Genomic DNA, 14903 nt, shown 5'->3' with positions numbered 1-14903 from the left:
TTCTAACATTGCTCCTTCTAAAAACATGTGAGACAGACTTGGTTGCTTTAGAAAGTAAATTTTCAAGTATGTCAATGTTAAACATATGATTCTTACAAGACAAGCATTCAACAGTTTCAACAATAGCATTTGCATTAGATAATTTTGTTTCTAAAGAACTAACTTTATTTCTTAAGACAACTTCATCATCAAGCAACTTTTCATAATTCAATTTTAATTCATTTTTCTCTTTCTTAAGTTTTTTATGTGCAACATCAAGTTTTTCAGATTCAATCAACAATTCATAGAAAGCTTTTTGTAAATCTAATTCACTAGATTCAAAGCTGGAATCGCTTACTTGACTTCCAGTTTCTTCAGAATCTGCCATAAGGCATAGATTGGCTTCTTCTTCTGTGTCACTTGAACTTGTTGAGCTAGAGGCATTATCCTCCCAAGCTTTCTTTTTCCTTTGAAACTTTCTTTCCTTCTTGTCTTCACTTTTCTTGCTTTTTGGACACTCAGATTTTACGTGCCCTCTCTCTCCACAACCAAAGCACTTTACGTTTGATGGAGATTCTTGACTTTCTTTCCTATCTTTGTGAAACTTGTCCTTTCCCTTTGCTTTCATGAACTTTGCAAATTTCTTTATCATCAAGCTCATATTTTCTTCATCATCAGAATCATCTTCTTCGATTCTCTTAGAGCTTTTTCCTTTAGAAATTTCAGACTTGAAAGCTAGAGTTTTCCTTTTGCCTTGATCCTCTTCAGCAGTCAATCTCCTCAGCTCAAGTTCATGCTCACGGAGCTTTCCAAACAAGATTGGCATTGACATCTGAGTAAGATTTTGAGATTCCGAGATGGCAGTCACCTTTGGTTGCCAAGACCTGTCCAGAGATTTCAGAATTTTCACATTAAGTTCATCAGTATCAAAAGTCTTACCCAACCCTGTTAAATGATTCACAATATGAGTGAATCGTTTTTGAACATCAGAGATCGTTTCTCCAGGTTGCATTCTGAACATCTCATATTCCTGAATGAGAGTGTTCTTCCTAGCACGCTTTACGTCCTCTGTTCCTTCATGAGTGACTCTGAGGACTTCCCACATTTCCTGTGCTGTCTTACACACTGAAATTCTATAAAATTCATCAAGTACAACAGCAGATGAAATTATATTGCGAGCTTTAATATCAAACTGAGCTCGTCTATTTTCTTCAGCAGTCCAATTAAAATAAGGTTTTTCAGTCTCTACACCATCAACAGTATTCATAGGAATATAAGGGCCATTTTGTACAGCTTCCCAAATACCTCTATCAACAGACCCCATAAAAATCTCCATTCTAACTTTCCAAAAAGCATAGTTATCACCAGTAAACAATGGAGGTCTGTTAATGGAAGCACCCTCAGCATATACATGGTTTTGATTGTGACCAGCCATTTTCGCAAATTTTGAAAAACTATCAAAGCAAGCTCTGATACCAATTGATGGTATCGGAGGGGGTATTTTTCGAAGAGTATAGCGCAGCGGAATTAAAAACTCAGAGAGCGGAAAACGTGTTCGATCACAATTAAAAATAATTTGGTCCTTTTAGTAAAATAATTTTCTTTCAGAAAATTAATCAAACAGTTGATATACGTAAAATAATATGAGTGTAGGGAATAAGAAGATCAACACAGAATTTTTATCCTGGTTCGAATCAAAAGATTCTACGTCCAGTCGTTAATCACTATAAATAGTGATTAACCTTTTTCACTAAAAATGGTTTCACAGATTACAAGATAATGAACAGGAATAAAATGAATAGAACCACTCTACCAACTTGAAGAGAACCGCTTCAGCAATCGACCAACGATTCACAAGCTTCTCCTTTCACAAGACCAGGCAGAGCACCTTGCTAACTTGAAGAGAGTCTGCTCCGACTATCGACACACGATACGCGAGCCTCTCCTTTCACAAGACCAAGCAAGGAAACAATGAACAAAAAGCTTTCTAAGAACGTTCCTCTGACACACAGTGTTCTAAGCTTTCTCAGTTCAAAAAACGTTCCTTTCTAATTTCTCCAAAACAAAATATATAGCCAAGTACACTGAGTGCCAAAGGTCAGCTCCCAACTGCCATGAATAATCGATTTTTGTAAGTGATAATCGATTATTCAAGTCCGTTATAGGTTTTCAAAAATGTGATAATCGATTATATGAAGTGATAATCGATTATTCAAGTATGACTTGTGATAATCGATTATTGCTTAATCATAATCGATTATTGTAGTTAAAAATGCAAGTTTACAAGGTTTACAAGAATTTCCTACTACATTTAATTTCTACAAATTGCTTTTAACTAATTCTAATATCTTCTGCAACTAAAACTTCTTGTAGCATCATCAAAACAAATTTATTCAATATTTACCAATACTCCTTATTGGTAACAAGTAAAGCAAAGTTAGAACTCGAACCAGTCACTTTACTTCATCAAGTGTGATAAGGTTAATCCTCTTGTGGTTTTGCTATACATAGGCTACTCCTGAGAGATCCACCACACCAAAATCACAAGCGACCCCATCAACTCTCACACACTTAAGTATTTTCATTTATGTGAGTCTCATGCCTATGCAACTCACATCCTAATGCACTTATCCATACGATGCCGCTCCATTGAGGTTACCCTCATAGTAAACTCCCACAAATCATGGGCATTATTGAATAAACTTTGACAAGGCCCTAGTCTAGACTCTCCAAATCAACCAAGAGACTTTGATTTCTTCTTGTTTGGGTTCTACTTACCCATTTCCTCTAGTAGGTTTTGACCAACCATGTCCAAGCTCTACACGACCCAAAATACATTCCTTCCCTTTGCAATGGATACATGTGAGCATACATCATCAACATTCATCATTTCATTCATTACAATGAGTATCCATTTAAATAGAATATAATATAAAGCACCACAAATTCACCTTCACAACACAGAACCATCATTATAACATGCATATAAACTTAACAAAGAATAATGTTAGCTTCTCTTACCAAAATAGGTTCACCTAATGATGTTAGGCAACAACTGGTTGTTTACTCTTTCTCAAGGCTTCTCAAGCTCTCACTTCTTATAAGCACTCTTAGAATGTATAGAGTAGAGATGAAGGAATAAGAGAAGAGAATATGGTGACATGACACCTTATATTTGACCTAATATGGCCCAATCTCTAGCTTCCTGAATGAGACAAAGTTTACAATCCTAACCTTGTCTCAACAGAAAGTTATACCAGACCATATTGTAGGTTTGTGTCTACATTGTCCATCAAACTAATAGCTTATAAGTGTAATCCTCATCATCTCTGTTAGAAAAGATGTGCTTCGTTTCTCACACTAAGAGAGGGGGTGAATTCGTTATGTATAAAAATGATCGCTTTTGAAATCTTTATAGCAAAACTGAAAGTCTTTAAACTTTTCTTGAATCGTAAGTAAAAATGTATCCAATGTAACAATATGCGTATTCGAATACAGATAAGGAAGAAAATTCAAACTCTGATTTTTATACTGGTTCGGCCACAACATACATCCAATGTCCTTCCACTCAACCCGAGACTGGAAGCCAATGCACTATAGAGATCTAAGTTGTTACAACAACGGCTTTACAGCGACCACAATGTCAAAATGTAAATCACCTCTCTAACTCATTAATCTAATATAGGCAAATACAAACAGACTAGCAGCAAGAACAATCCTCTCCTATAGTCAGCCTTTGAGATCCCCCTCAAAGTCAAGAACCACGTTCTTCTTCCTGTATACACCACAGGGAAACAATAACACTAAGCATTTGCAAGAGCTCCTGATCCAACAGTATGCACCTCTGTTGTGCAGAACGATCAGACTTTGCAACTCAATCGATTGTGCTCCTCAAGAAATCTTCAAGACTTGTACACCACGACAATTCTTGTTTCTTGGAGAGTTTCTCTCTTATGTAAAACTTCAAAGCTCTAATCTGAAACTTATATGAAAGTGTTAATCACAATTGTCTTACAGAATTTCAAATCATGCGTCAATATATAGAGTAAGTCAAATCATACGCATTTTGAAAACTTTTCTTCTCAAAATCCATTATAGCACACTTGAAAAAGATTTGTGCAAACACACAAATTTTAATTGATTTAACCACTAACGTAATCGATTTAAAACTTGTTGTTTTGCCACAGTTTAAAGCTTAAGTTGTCTTATGACCTTAATTGATTAACCCGTCATTGTAATCGATTAAGTCATGCAGATATGCTTGGTGCATGTGGTTTTCATTTCAAAACTCATATTATGCATACACATATATAATCACATTTCAAACACAATAGTATGCAACAATCAACACAATATGTTCACAGTTATGCTTGTATAAATCTCACAATAATCACATAAGCATATAACACATATAAGACAATACATATACATGTGTTTTTATTAACTATGTGTTGTCATAACCAAAAACAGATATCACAGAGATTGTGGGTTAAGCTAATCTTATGCTTCCCCTATCAACAATCTCATTATAGTAGAGAAACATAATTCTAGAGTATTTTTCATTTTACAAATTCACTTTGCAAAAGAAATTCAAGTTTTATTTTCATGAAAACCTTATTTCAAATAAAAGATTAATTAATAATTTTATCTTTGTATTTAAGTCTTTCATTTATTTTAGTTTTTATATTTATTTTGAAATCATTTGAGCCTTAATGTTTGTTAACGTTGATTTTACGAAGGGACAACATTGTCTCTTTTTAAAAAATACAGGAACTCAACTAAGTCGAAAAAGTTGTAGAGACAAAATGAAACATAGATCTAAACATAAAGATCGAATTACTAATTAAACCCTTTACTAGATTGATACATTGTCACATTTTAACATCTATTTAGCATAAAAGACTACATTAACTCTATTTAATGAATATTGAAATTCAATTAAATAAAAACCAAATATAAAAATAAAAACAAATCAAATATATGAATATAAAACCAAATTACTCGTTAAGTCTTCAAACAAAATATAAATGTACCAATGATAACAGTTGAATTTACCGTTATTTGATACTAAAAATACCCTTTTTGACTTAGAATATAGCTTAGAATCATTGTTTTGATGAATAAAAGAGTTGAAGGTGAATTTGATGGCTTTGTGCTAGATTTCAGTGTTTTCAACAGGAATTGAGATAATATGGAAGAAGATTTGAAAGTAGTAAGGAGTTGGAACTCAGGAAAAGATGGAAAAGCATCAAAGAAGGGAGATCGCAACAGCGTTGAGCGCCACTTTGGGGGCCCTTAGTGCCAAAGTACATTGTCTCACGCTTGACTGCCCTTTTCTGAAGCCCTCAGCAGGATGCTTATGGCTTGCGCCCGGGCGCCCTTTTCAGGGGCACTGAGCTCAACTCTGACGAGACGCACCATGCTTGCTTGCCTTCTAAGCTAACCCTGAGCGTAACTTGTGACTCGCACACCGCTGAGCGCCATAAGTGGGGCGTTGAGCGCCACTCTTGTGAGCTTGGAACCGTTTCCTATTATTTTGATGTTCTATTTAAGGACTTGGACGGCCTAGGGTTCATATCTTTGGACGAAATAGGCTCAGAAACACACTCCTTGCTCCCTTGAAGGCGAAATTGCATGCAAAAGCTCCTATCTTCAATTTCTAGGGTTTTATCTTTCATTCTTTTTCCATTGTTCATCTAGTTTCACCATGTCAATGGTGAACTAAACTCTATATGTTGTTGGGGATGATGTAACCTTTGTAAACTCTCATGTATTGAATTGATTCCTTATTATATATGCTTCTTTCATTAATTGTTAGGATAATTCTTCTTTACGTAATGCTTGCTTTGTTTAACTCATTCTTTAGCATGATGTATGATTTGCATTAGTATCGGAAGGTATTTTACAATTCATGATCCGAAGAATTATTCCAAGAAGTAGTATTACTCAGGAATGGGGGATATGAATTCTGGTTGTCTTAAGCTCCTGTTCTTCATAATTAACTATTTGGAATACAAGTTAAGGATATACTTTATTCACCGAGGAATCGAGTTTTAAGTGTTTTAGAGAGTGACATTGACATTAATGAAGAAGTAGAATTCGTATATACATGAGAATAAACTAGGTGAAATCTAACCCCAACAACATAATCATCTCATAATATCAAAATCGTTCATCTTTGCACTTTTGTCAAATTGATCAAATTGCATGCATATTTACTTTTCAGTATTTGCATTCTAAACCCAAAAGAGTTTATTTTCAAGTCCTATTTAATAAAAAAATCACATAACTGTGTAGGCCGTGAGTCCTTTGGAATACGATACTTGGTCTTACCATTTTATATTACTTGATACGATTCGGTACACTTGCCGGAGTCTTAACAACCAACATATTTTTAAGAATGATTAACTAAGTTTATGATCTAACTTGGTCATACATAAATCGAAACATAAAAAATGTTAACAACGGAACATAAATAACAAAAGCTCCAAAGGCAGCATTGCCACCAAAATTAAGCCTAATAACAGCATAGTCATTAAGCAAAGAAATTAATCAGCGCCTATGTTTTCTTTTTCATTCTTGCTTCTCTAAGGCTAGTGATTTTCTAGGCCCTTTGAAGCACTACATACTAACTCACAATTAAATTCAAGATGACCAAACAAGTCTCACGACCCTAAGAGTGAGACCACAAGAAATGGGTTGAAGATGTTCAAAGCTTCAAAGTGAGATCAAGATTAGCACTTCTTGCCACCACATTATGATTCTGAAACCTATCTGATTGTTGTCCAACTAGTGCTGCATTTGCTGAAGGAGGGATGAAATTGTAACAATGTTGCTGCTGTTGATTGTACCCTGATGGGGGAGGAACTTGATTCTTCATGTTTGCCTTTAATAAAAGAAAAATGGAAGTTAAGAACGAATAATAAAATTAGAAAATGGCTACTATGAGTTTTTCCGAATCGGACAAAAATCACGATATACCAGGTGGTGAAATGGTTGGAAAGCTGAAGTAGAGTTTAACTTAAAATTTGAGCAAGGGATAGGAGGAGCTAGTCTAAGAAAATCTCCACTGATACTCTCATTATCTTTCTTCTTTTTCTTTGAGTTTAGCTCTGAGTTGGATGCTGCAAGGGAAGGAACTTCCCTGCAAATGAAGAGTGAGTAAGCAAAATTTGTAACTACAAAGAACTTATCAACTCAAAAGATCAAAGTTGAACCAACAACCTTATAGTTGAATTGCTAAAATCCAAGTTGAATTCTCTTCCACGACGGCATGGAATTGTTTCACTTGCTTTAACAGGGGAAGGAAAAGTTAAAGGTTTAAAATTGGAAGAGGTTGCAGGTGGGGTTTGAAGAGAGAAGGAGCCTGGTCTTTTAATCCCTGTCATCTGCATCAAGCTCACAACATTAAAGTTCTGTTGTATCATCTATTCCAAATTTTATAAACAAAATCCATGGAAAATTATCTGATCACAAATATTGAATTCATCAAAATATCTATACAAAAATTGAAAGAGAGGATCTATGAACAACTAAATGAAAAAATGTGTTCAGCGGTGGAAACAGTTAAACTTAATCAATTGAGAGTTGAAAGTGTGAATACCCTCTCCTCCTGCCTCTTGGAAACATAGCATCCACTGTAGCTTTGGTTTGAAGGGATCTCTATCAAGGATTTAGGCACAGTTGTTGATGAAGTCCCTGAGGAGGCACTCACCTGCAAAATCCAAACCATATCTGTCTTATTCCACAGGAACAGAATGTGTAAAACATGGAAACCATTTTGAGAATTCAAGAGAGAGATCAAACATTAAAACATCTTACCATTGATGATGAAGGGTGTTGTTGTTGGGTTCTCTGCAACCAATTGAAGGAGGGGCTAAGAGGGTTGGACTGACATGGCAAACTTGATGCAAGAGTCAATTTAGGGTCCATCCCTAAGTTCTTGCTCTGAAGTTCAAAATTATGGTGGGCCCACAGGTGGGCCCCACTCACACGCCCCTGTGGTGGAACACCACCATGCCAACAAGCCTCAGAGCCGCCGCCACCACCACTGTTTGCTAATGAAACAGTGCTTGAAGGCATTGAATTTGAAGAAGATGGATAGTTGCAGTGGGGAAAGTTTGCAAATTGCAGACGCAGATCACAGGCTGAATTGTTCGATGATCCATTTGCATTTGCATTTGCACCTGCTACTGCTGCTGCTGCTGCTGCTGCTTTTTTCTCCTTTTCTTCTTCTTCAAGTCTAATTTTTTCAAGCTGTGCCACACCAAGTCCTCTCTGAGGCACCTTCTTTGGCTTTGGCCTTTTGCAAGGTCTACCAGCACCTTTTCTACTGCCACCAGCACCAGCACCAGCAGCACCACCAATGTTCTTATTCTTAGAGCTTTCATCTTCTTCACCCATTGCTGCTATATTTCATGCACCACTCACTGCAACAATTCGCCAAACAACTCCAAGGCAAATAAAACCAAGATGAGAGAATAAAACAATGTGTCAGAGTGTGACTACCAACCCAGTTATTTCATGCAAACCTTGAATTGTTCAACTTTGGGGGAATTCTGCAAAGCCTGTAATGAAATGTAGAAGAAAAAACGAGAAAAAGTAGGGTCACTAGGTGTAAAGACACAGTTTCTGAAAGATTTCGGAATTTTCTAAAATCTAGAGGTTTTTGACACAGACATATATCATCATCATATCTTATATATAGCCTAAACAAGAAAAATGGAATGCATGTTCAAAACAAAAACCAAGCAAATCTATGACAACTAAATATTATTTTTCCAAACATCATGAATGGTTTAAAATCTGATTCAAAAGATTTCAGTAATCTGTACTTTGATCTGCGTTGACCAGAAAAATCACACACTATTTATTAAATGTGCTTATGTAAATCCAATTATATTAAACTGAAAGAAAAATCATAGGTTGACACACCTGAATCAGAGGGTTCAGATACAAATAGCTGTATCTGTAATTTTCTTTTTTCTTTCTCTCTAAATCATTTTGAACTCTAAAACTATCTAGGAGACTCTTTGGGAAGACAATGTTTTCTTAGGTTGTTTGTTTCATATATATCATGGAAGGACCACAATTCCTTCGTTGTCTTTTATAACTTTCTTGTCTCAAGTGTGTGGGTCCCACTTATGGTTCTTACTACCCACCAAATAGCCTTCATAATAACTCATGCAAGAAGAGAAGGAAATGGACAATCGCGGAGTAAGGCTTATTTATGGATGGTAGTAATGAGTGTCATTAATAAAAGCAAAAAAGTCAATACAAAATATTTGTTAGAGCAAAATATTTAAGAATTGTTTATGACTGTTTTATTTTTTTTATTAATTGAAACTATTAAATGTTAATTATTATTTAATAGGAGAAATTAAACCATCACTCGTCTAATTTTTTAATCTACTCTTTAACAGCACCTTATTTTACTTGTTCTTATTCTGAAAGGTGACAAAACTTATTAAGAAAATGTCTAGGAAAATACTAATTAAAGAATATTTAATATGTATTTTTTATGGTCATAAGAGCATGCAGTATATTTTAGTACATATTTTAATTATTTGAAGGTTATTGTCAATGAATATTTTAAACACATTACTAAATAAGAAATACTTAATATATTAATTATTTTTATTATTTGAAGATATGTATTAAATATTATTTTACGTTTCTAATAAAATAAATATATTTTTTCGTTTTTGTTTCTGCATGATACCTAAGATAATACTTAACATTATTTTATTTAAAATGATGATTAAACAATTTCATTGTTTTTTCTTTTGTATTTCTTCAACTCCGGCTCTGTGTTTTAAAAATTTGAAATCATAGGAAAAATATATTCATATTTTCTATGATAATACAAAATAATAAAATATAATAATAAAAATAAATTATTATTATTATAAAAATATCTTTTTATTAGGACTAGTTATTTTAGTTTTAGAAATAGTTAAGTTAAAAACATATCAACTAAAAAAAAATTAAATTTTAAAACATATCACTTAAAGAATAAAATTGATAAAATAATTATTAGTAAAATTAGAAAACGAAACATGTAGCAAAATTGGTGAATCTTTATATAATGGTGTAGATATTTTAATCATTCTTTTAACATAATATCTTATAAATAAGAATCAGTTAAAAAACATTGTGAATTCATTGTCTTGACAGTTTTCTTTTTAACTAGTAAATATTAATAAATAAGGGTTAAATATACTTTTAATTTAAGGTTTAATATGAAATTAAAATTTATTTTAAATTTTAAATTTTAAAAATTAATAAATATATTTTTTATAACGTGATGACGTTAATATATTTTAAGAATTAAATGATTTTCTAAATTGACATTTGAACTGAAAAAATATCAAATAAGGTAAATAACATAAATAACAATTTAGAATAACATTTAACACAAATAAAAATTAACATTATTGAGCTAAAAGAATTGTATCAATTCATTTTAAAAGTTTAAAGATTAAAATGTATCAAATTTTAGATAAATAATAACAAATTCTAATTTTGTGTTCAAATTTATATATTTAACATTATTTATATATATATATATATATATATATATATATATATATATATATATATTAAAAAATTACTTTTAATCTGCATTTAGTAGTTAATATACAATAAAAAATAAAATATCTTATAATATTATATCGGACACACGAATAAATTAAAACTACATTTTTACAACAAATTTACAATATCTAATATCGAATATTGTGACGCCATTTTCATGCATACTTTTATCATTTTGATAGTTTAATTTTTTTTCTTTTGTCTTTTTTATAATTTAAAATATAATTATAAAGATAAAATAATAATATAAAATGTATCCTATATATTCTTGTAGATGCATTAAATTAATACTATATTTTAAAAACTATTTCAAGATTTTAATACATGTCTAGTTTCTCATGTAGTTTATTAATGTTTAACGATAATATATTTCTCTTAAAAAAATACTAATTGGATATGTTACTATCACAAATAAGATTTTTTATATGAAACTACATTTAATTAAAAAAATAGTCAAATCCTTATATCGCTGAAAAAAATAAACAGCGTTTGTTTTATATTTTGAAATAACAAATATTTTGAAACCAACACGAGTGAAATTAATTATGTAATTAAAATTAATTTTGTTTTTTCTGTAAATATTTTTAATACATTATAAATAAAATATTAAATGAAAAGATAAATTCAATTAATGCCAATAAACTATAAAACTATTAATTCTTAACATTAAATATTCTTAATTACTTTATAATTTATTAAATACTTTAAATACTGATAGCAAAAAAATATTAATTGAAATGATAAATACATTAAATTTTTAAAAAATATTTAATTCCTTGAATATTGAAAAAAATATTTATTTAATAAGTATAGAATAATTAAAAAGGAATATTTAAAATAATTTACCTCTAAATTATCCATTTAATGGGATGATTTAGTTTGGTATAATAGTAAAACTCATTAATAAATTGTGTTATTTCTTGAATGTAGTATGCAACCTTCTTTTAATTCGACTTTTTTTAATTGAACATATTTTGTTATTATATTGAATACGAAATAAATATTATAAAATTTATTTAATGTTTCTTTTAATAACAATGTAAAGTGTGTAATAGGACATACAGTAAATAAATATAGAAATGCATAACTTCAGATTTTTTTATTAATTTTTTAATTGTTCGTCTTATCTTTAAAATTATACGAATGTTTGTATATTCAAAATTTTTAATATATTTTAAAACATCAAAATCAATATAAACTCACATATTTTAAAGTTAAATATAGTAACAATATTAAAAACTTAATAAATAATCTAAATTCATAAATATAAAAAAATATTTCACCAACAATTTTGACATAGCTGTAAACAACTTATGTTCTTTTAACGGCTAAAATGGGTTTCAACTTTTAGTAATGCTTGGGATAAAGAATATGAATGCTTGAACGAAGTCAAAGTTTATGAAGGTATAAATTATTGTTTATTATGTACAATACCATAATTCAATAGTTATAAAAAGCATTCCTGCATTCTAAATTTAATAATTTTTAGTATTAAAATCATTTATATTGATTGACATTTCTAGATGTTAGTAATATACTGAAATATTTTCTAATTTAATTAGTCTCCTAGTAGATAATTGTTTTAGAATAATTAATAATTATTTATAGAATTTAGCATAGAGACTAAGATTATTTTAATAAATTAAGTTAATAATAAATATTATTATTTTAAGGTAATTGATTTTCTTAATTTTGGGGAAAAAACTGAAACTATATTTAATATTGTACATTATATGTCAACTTATTTGCTTCCACTTAATTATTTAATAATATGTATTATTTATTAAGAGAATGTAATCTATTGGTTATATCCACAAAAGGAAAGTACGCAGTTGTTAACATTTTGAATTCTAATAAATAATTCTTCAACCTTACGGGACTATTTCTTTTGAGGAAATAGTTATAAATTTTACGACATTATTTTAATTATAAAATAACAAAATTAAAATTTTAGTAATTTGTTTTTTCTTAATTAAATTTGTTGTCTCGTTTTTAAGAGATTAAAGTAATTTTGTTTAAAAAGAAGTTAAAGTGGATTTTCTATTAATTTAAAATTAATATCATTAGTAAATTTAGCATAATTATAAATCATCACGAAATAATCTCTTTCAAATTATTTATAAATGTATGATTAAAATAATGACATTTTATTAAATATTCATTAGTTTGAATTGTGAGATATTATTAAATGGTCAAGTGGTGAGTAGAGTAAATATTTTAATAAAAAAAGTTGAAATTATAAGCACGTTTTTTTAGTAAGAGAAGTTCATTGATGGACGAATGCCCGAGGAGAGGTCGATTGAAGCTGCGCGAACACGAACCGGACCTCCTCGAAGCTTCCTCCAGAGAGATGACGCAGCGGAATTGATTGGACACTTTAGATCGAGAGAGAAAACTGAGAGCAACACATGAATACCTAGGATCTAGGGTTTAATCGGTGGAAGTTGAAGGTATGGAGGATGAAGATGGTTTGTTCGGTGAGAAACCCTAGGAGGACGAAGAACTCTATCTTGACTGATTTAATTGGTGGAAAAGGGAAATGAACAGAGGAAAAGAGGTATAATCGGTGGAAAGTAACTTACAACCGGTGAAAATAGAGGAGGAAGGCAGATCTGTGGTTGGAGAATGGTTGGAGCCGAGGAAGAGAGCTCTCGAGAGCGAGTGAGATGCGAAGAAGTGGTGCGGTTCTGTGCGAGAGTGAAGGAACGAGAAAGAAAATGTGGATGTGCGCGTCTGATGCGCGAGAGAAAGGAGGACGCGTGCGCTGATGTGGATTGGAGTGGAGACGTACTGGCAGCTGACGCGTGCCAGATGTGGCAGTGGAGGAGAGGTGTGAAGGAATGAGTAGCACCGTGAAGTTTTGGAGAAATGGAAGAATGAGAGTGTGCTTGGAAGGTGGCTAGAGGGAGTCTTTGGACTCTCTAGCCTATGACTTTCAAGAGAGAGAATAATTTCTAATTTCAGAAAATTCAATTCTCATTAATCTCAAAAGTGACAATACAATAGAGGAGCTGGGTATTTATAGTAACCCATGCTCCTTAAGAGCTAAACTATAAAAAGTAAAATTACAAAAAGAGGACTACGTCAAGTAGGATTCCATCATGCCCTCCCTCTTAAGAAAAGATTTGTCCTCAAATCTGACAATCGCCTTATGAAGAAGCTCCACTCAATCTTTGGGAGCATGGCCATCTTGGAGTGGCCTTATTCTTTTAGATCTAGTTTTCTTCCTCCTGGATCAAACACGAATCTGCAATACACATCAAATATATCTTCGATTAATATCAATCCAAGAAATAATTTTTCTTTAAGAGAATAAGAACTTCTAATGCTTTGATTAGTAATCTTTGAGAATTTTAGAAGTCCAAATTCTATTTTATCTTGAGTTAATAGTTTTCTTAAAGATAAGAATAACTCAAGATTTGAATTGTCATATTTTGAAAATGTTTCCATGACAATTGGTTTGAAAGAGAAGTCAAAAATTGAAAAATAGGTTTTGCCATAAGGAAAAGAAGTAAAGATTTGGAAACCTTCCCTTTTAAGTTCTATGGTCTTTGGAAGAATAGGTTTTGCCATAAGGAACAATTTCTCCTTTTCCTCCTTCTCTCTTTCTTGCTTTTCTCTCTTTTCTTCTTCTCTTCTTTCTTCTTCTCTTCTTAATTCCTCTCTTCTTCTCTCTTCTCTTTTCTCTATTTCTTCTCTCTCTTTCTTCTCTTCCTTTTCTTTTCTCTCAATCTCTCTTTCTCTTTTCTTATCCTTGATCTCTTTAAGTCTTGCCCTAAATTCTAATTCTCTACGAAGAAACCCATGATCATTTAAACTCTCAAGAAATGATTTTCCATCTTCAATGCAATCCCTAATTAGTTCTAGGTTTCTTTTAATGCTTGAAGGCACAAACTTTCTTCTCATGCAAGCTTTTAAATCATGCCAATCACGTATGGAAGACTTTCTACCTTTCCTAACATGATATTGTCTTTCATTCCACCACTCTCTTGCATGCACTTCTAACTTAGAGAGATATATACTAAGAACATAATATTCACTCTCTTCACAAAACCAAGGATTTATTTTATCAATTTCTTTTTCCCAAACTAGGTATGTTAATGCACCTATGTCTTTACCAAAGGATGGAAGATTCCTAGCTTGTTTAAACATTTCATCAACTTTATCTAACCTAGAAGACCTATATGAACCATAAGAAGACATCTTTGTTTTTAAAAGTTTTCTTAATCTAAAGGGTTCAAAACTTTCACTTAGACAAGTCCCAGGTAAGAGAGGTGAGCTAAAGAGCTGCTTAAGTACCAAGTCTTGCCTTGCCAGAAATGTCTTAG

The 14903-nt window shown here is 31.7% G+C and overlaps 1 protein-coding gene across 2 annotated transcripts; it reads right to left on the bottom strand.

Moving 5' to 3' along the window:
* Positions 1 to 6422: 6422 nt before the first annotated feature.
* On the bottom strand, positions 6423 to 9041 carry LOC148202465 (uncharacterized). 2 transcript variants are annotated; one of them, XM_088110719.1, is made up of 6 exons: positions 8914 to 9041; positions 7801 to 8546; positions 7583 to 7693; positions 7204 to 7367; positions 6961 to 7123; positions 6423 to 6865 (listed from the first exon to the last, which is right to left on the bottom strand). In XM_088110719.1, exons 2-6 carry the CDS (start codon positions 8380 to 8382, stop codon positions 6689 to 6691), a joined length of 1197 nt encoding a protein of 398 aa, XP_087966845.1. In that variant the 5' UTR covers positions 8383 to 8546; positions 8914 to 9041; the 3' UTR covers positions 6423 to 6688. The 2 variants fall into 2 exon arrangements, with proteins under 2 accessions (XP_087966845.1, XP_087966846.1); XM_088110720.1 differs by lacking the exon at positions 8914 to 9041 and having other exon boundaries at positions 7801 to 8890.
* Positions 9042 to 14903: the final 5862 nt, after the last annotated feature.

The sequence above is a fragment of the Vigna umbellata genome, chromosome 3 (genome assembly GCF_029865625.1).
Source record: "Vigna umbellata cultivar VRB3 chromosome 3, Vumbellata_1.0, whole genome shotgun sequence".
NCBI classification, from domain to species: domain Eukaryota; kingdom Viridiplantae; phylum Streptophyta; class Magnoliopsida; order Fabales; family Fabaceae; genus Vigna; species Vigna umbellata.
The sequence above is the reverse complement of the archived record's forward strand: the minus strand, read 5'-3'. Positions and strand labels throughout refer to the sequence as shown.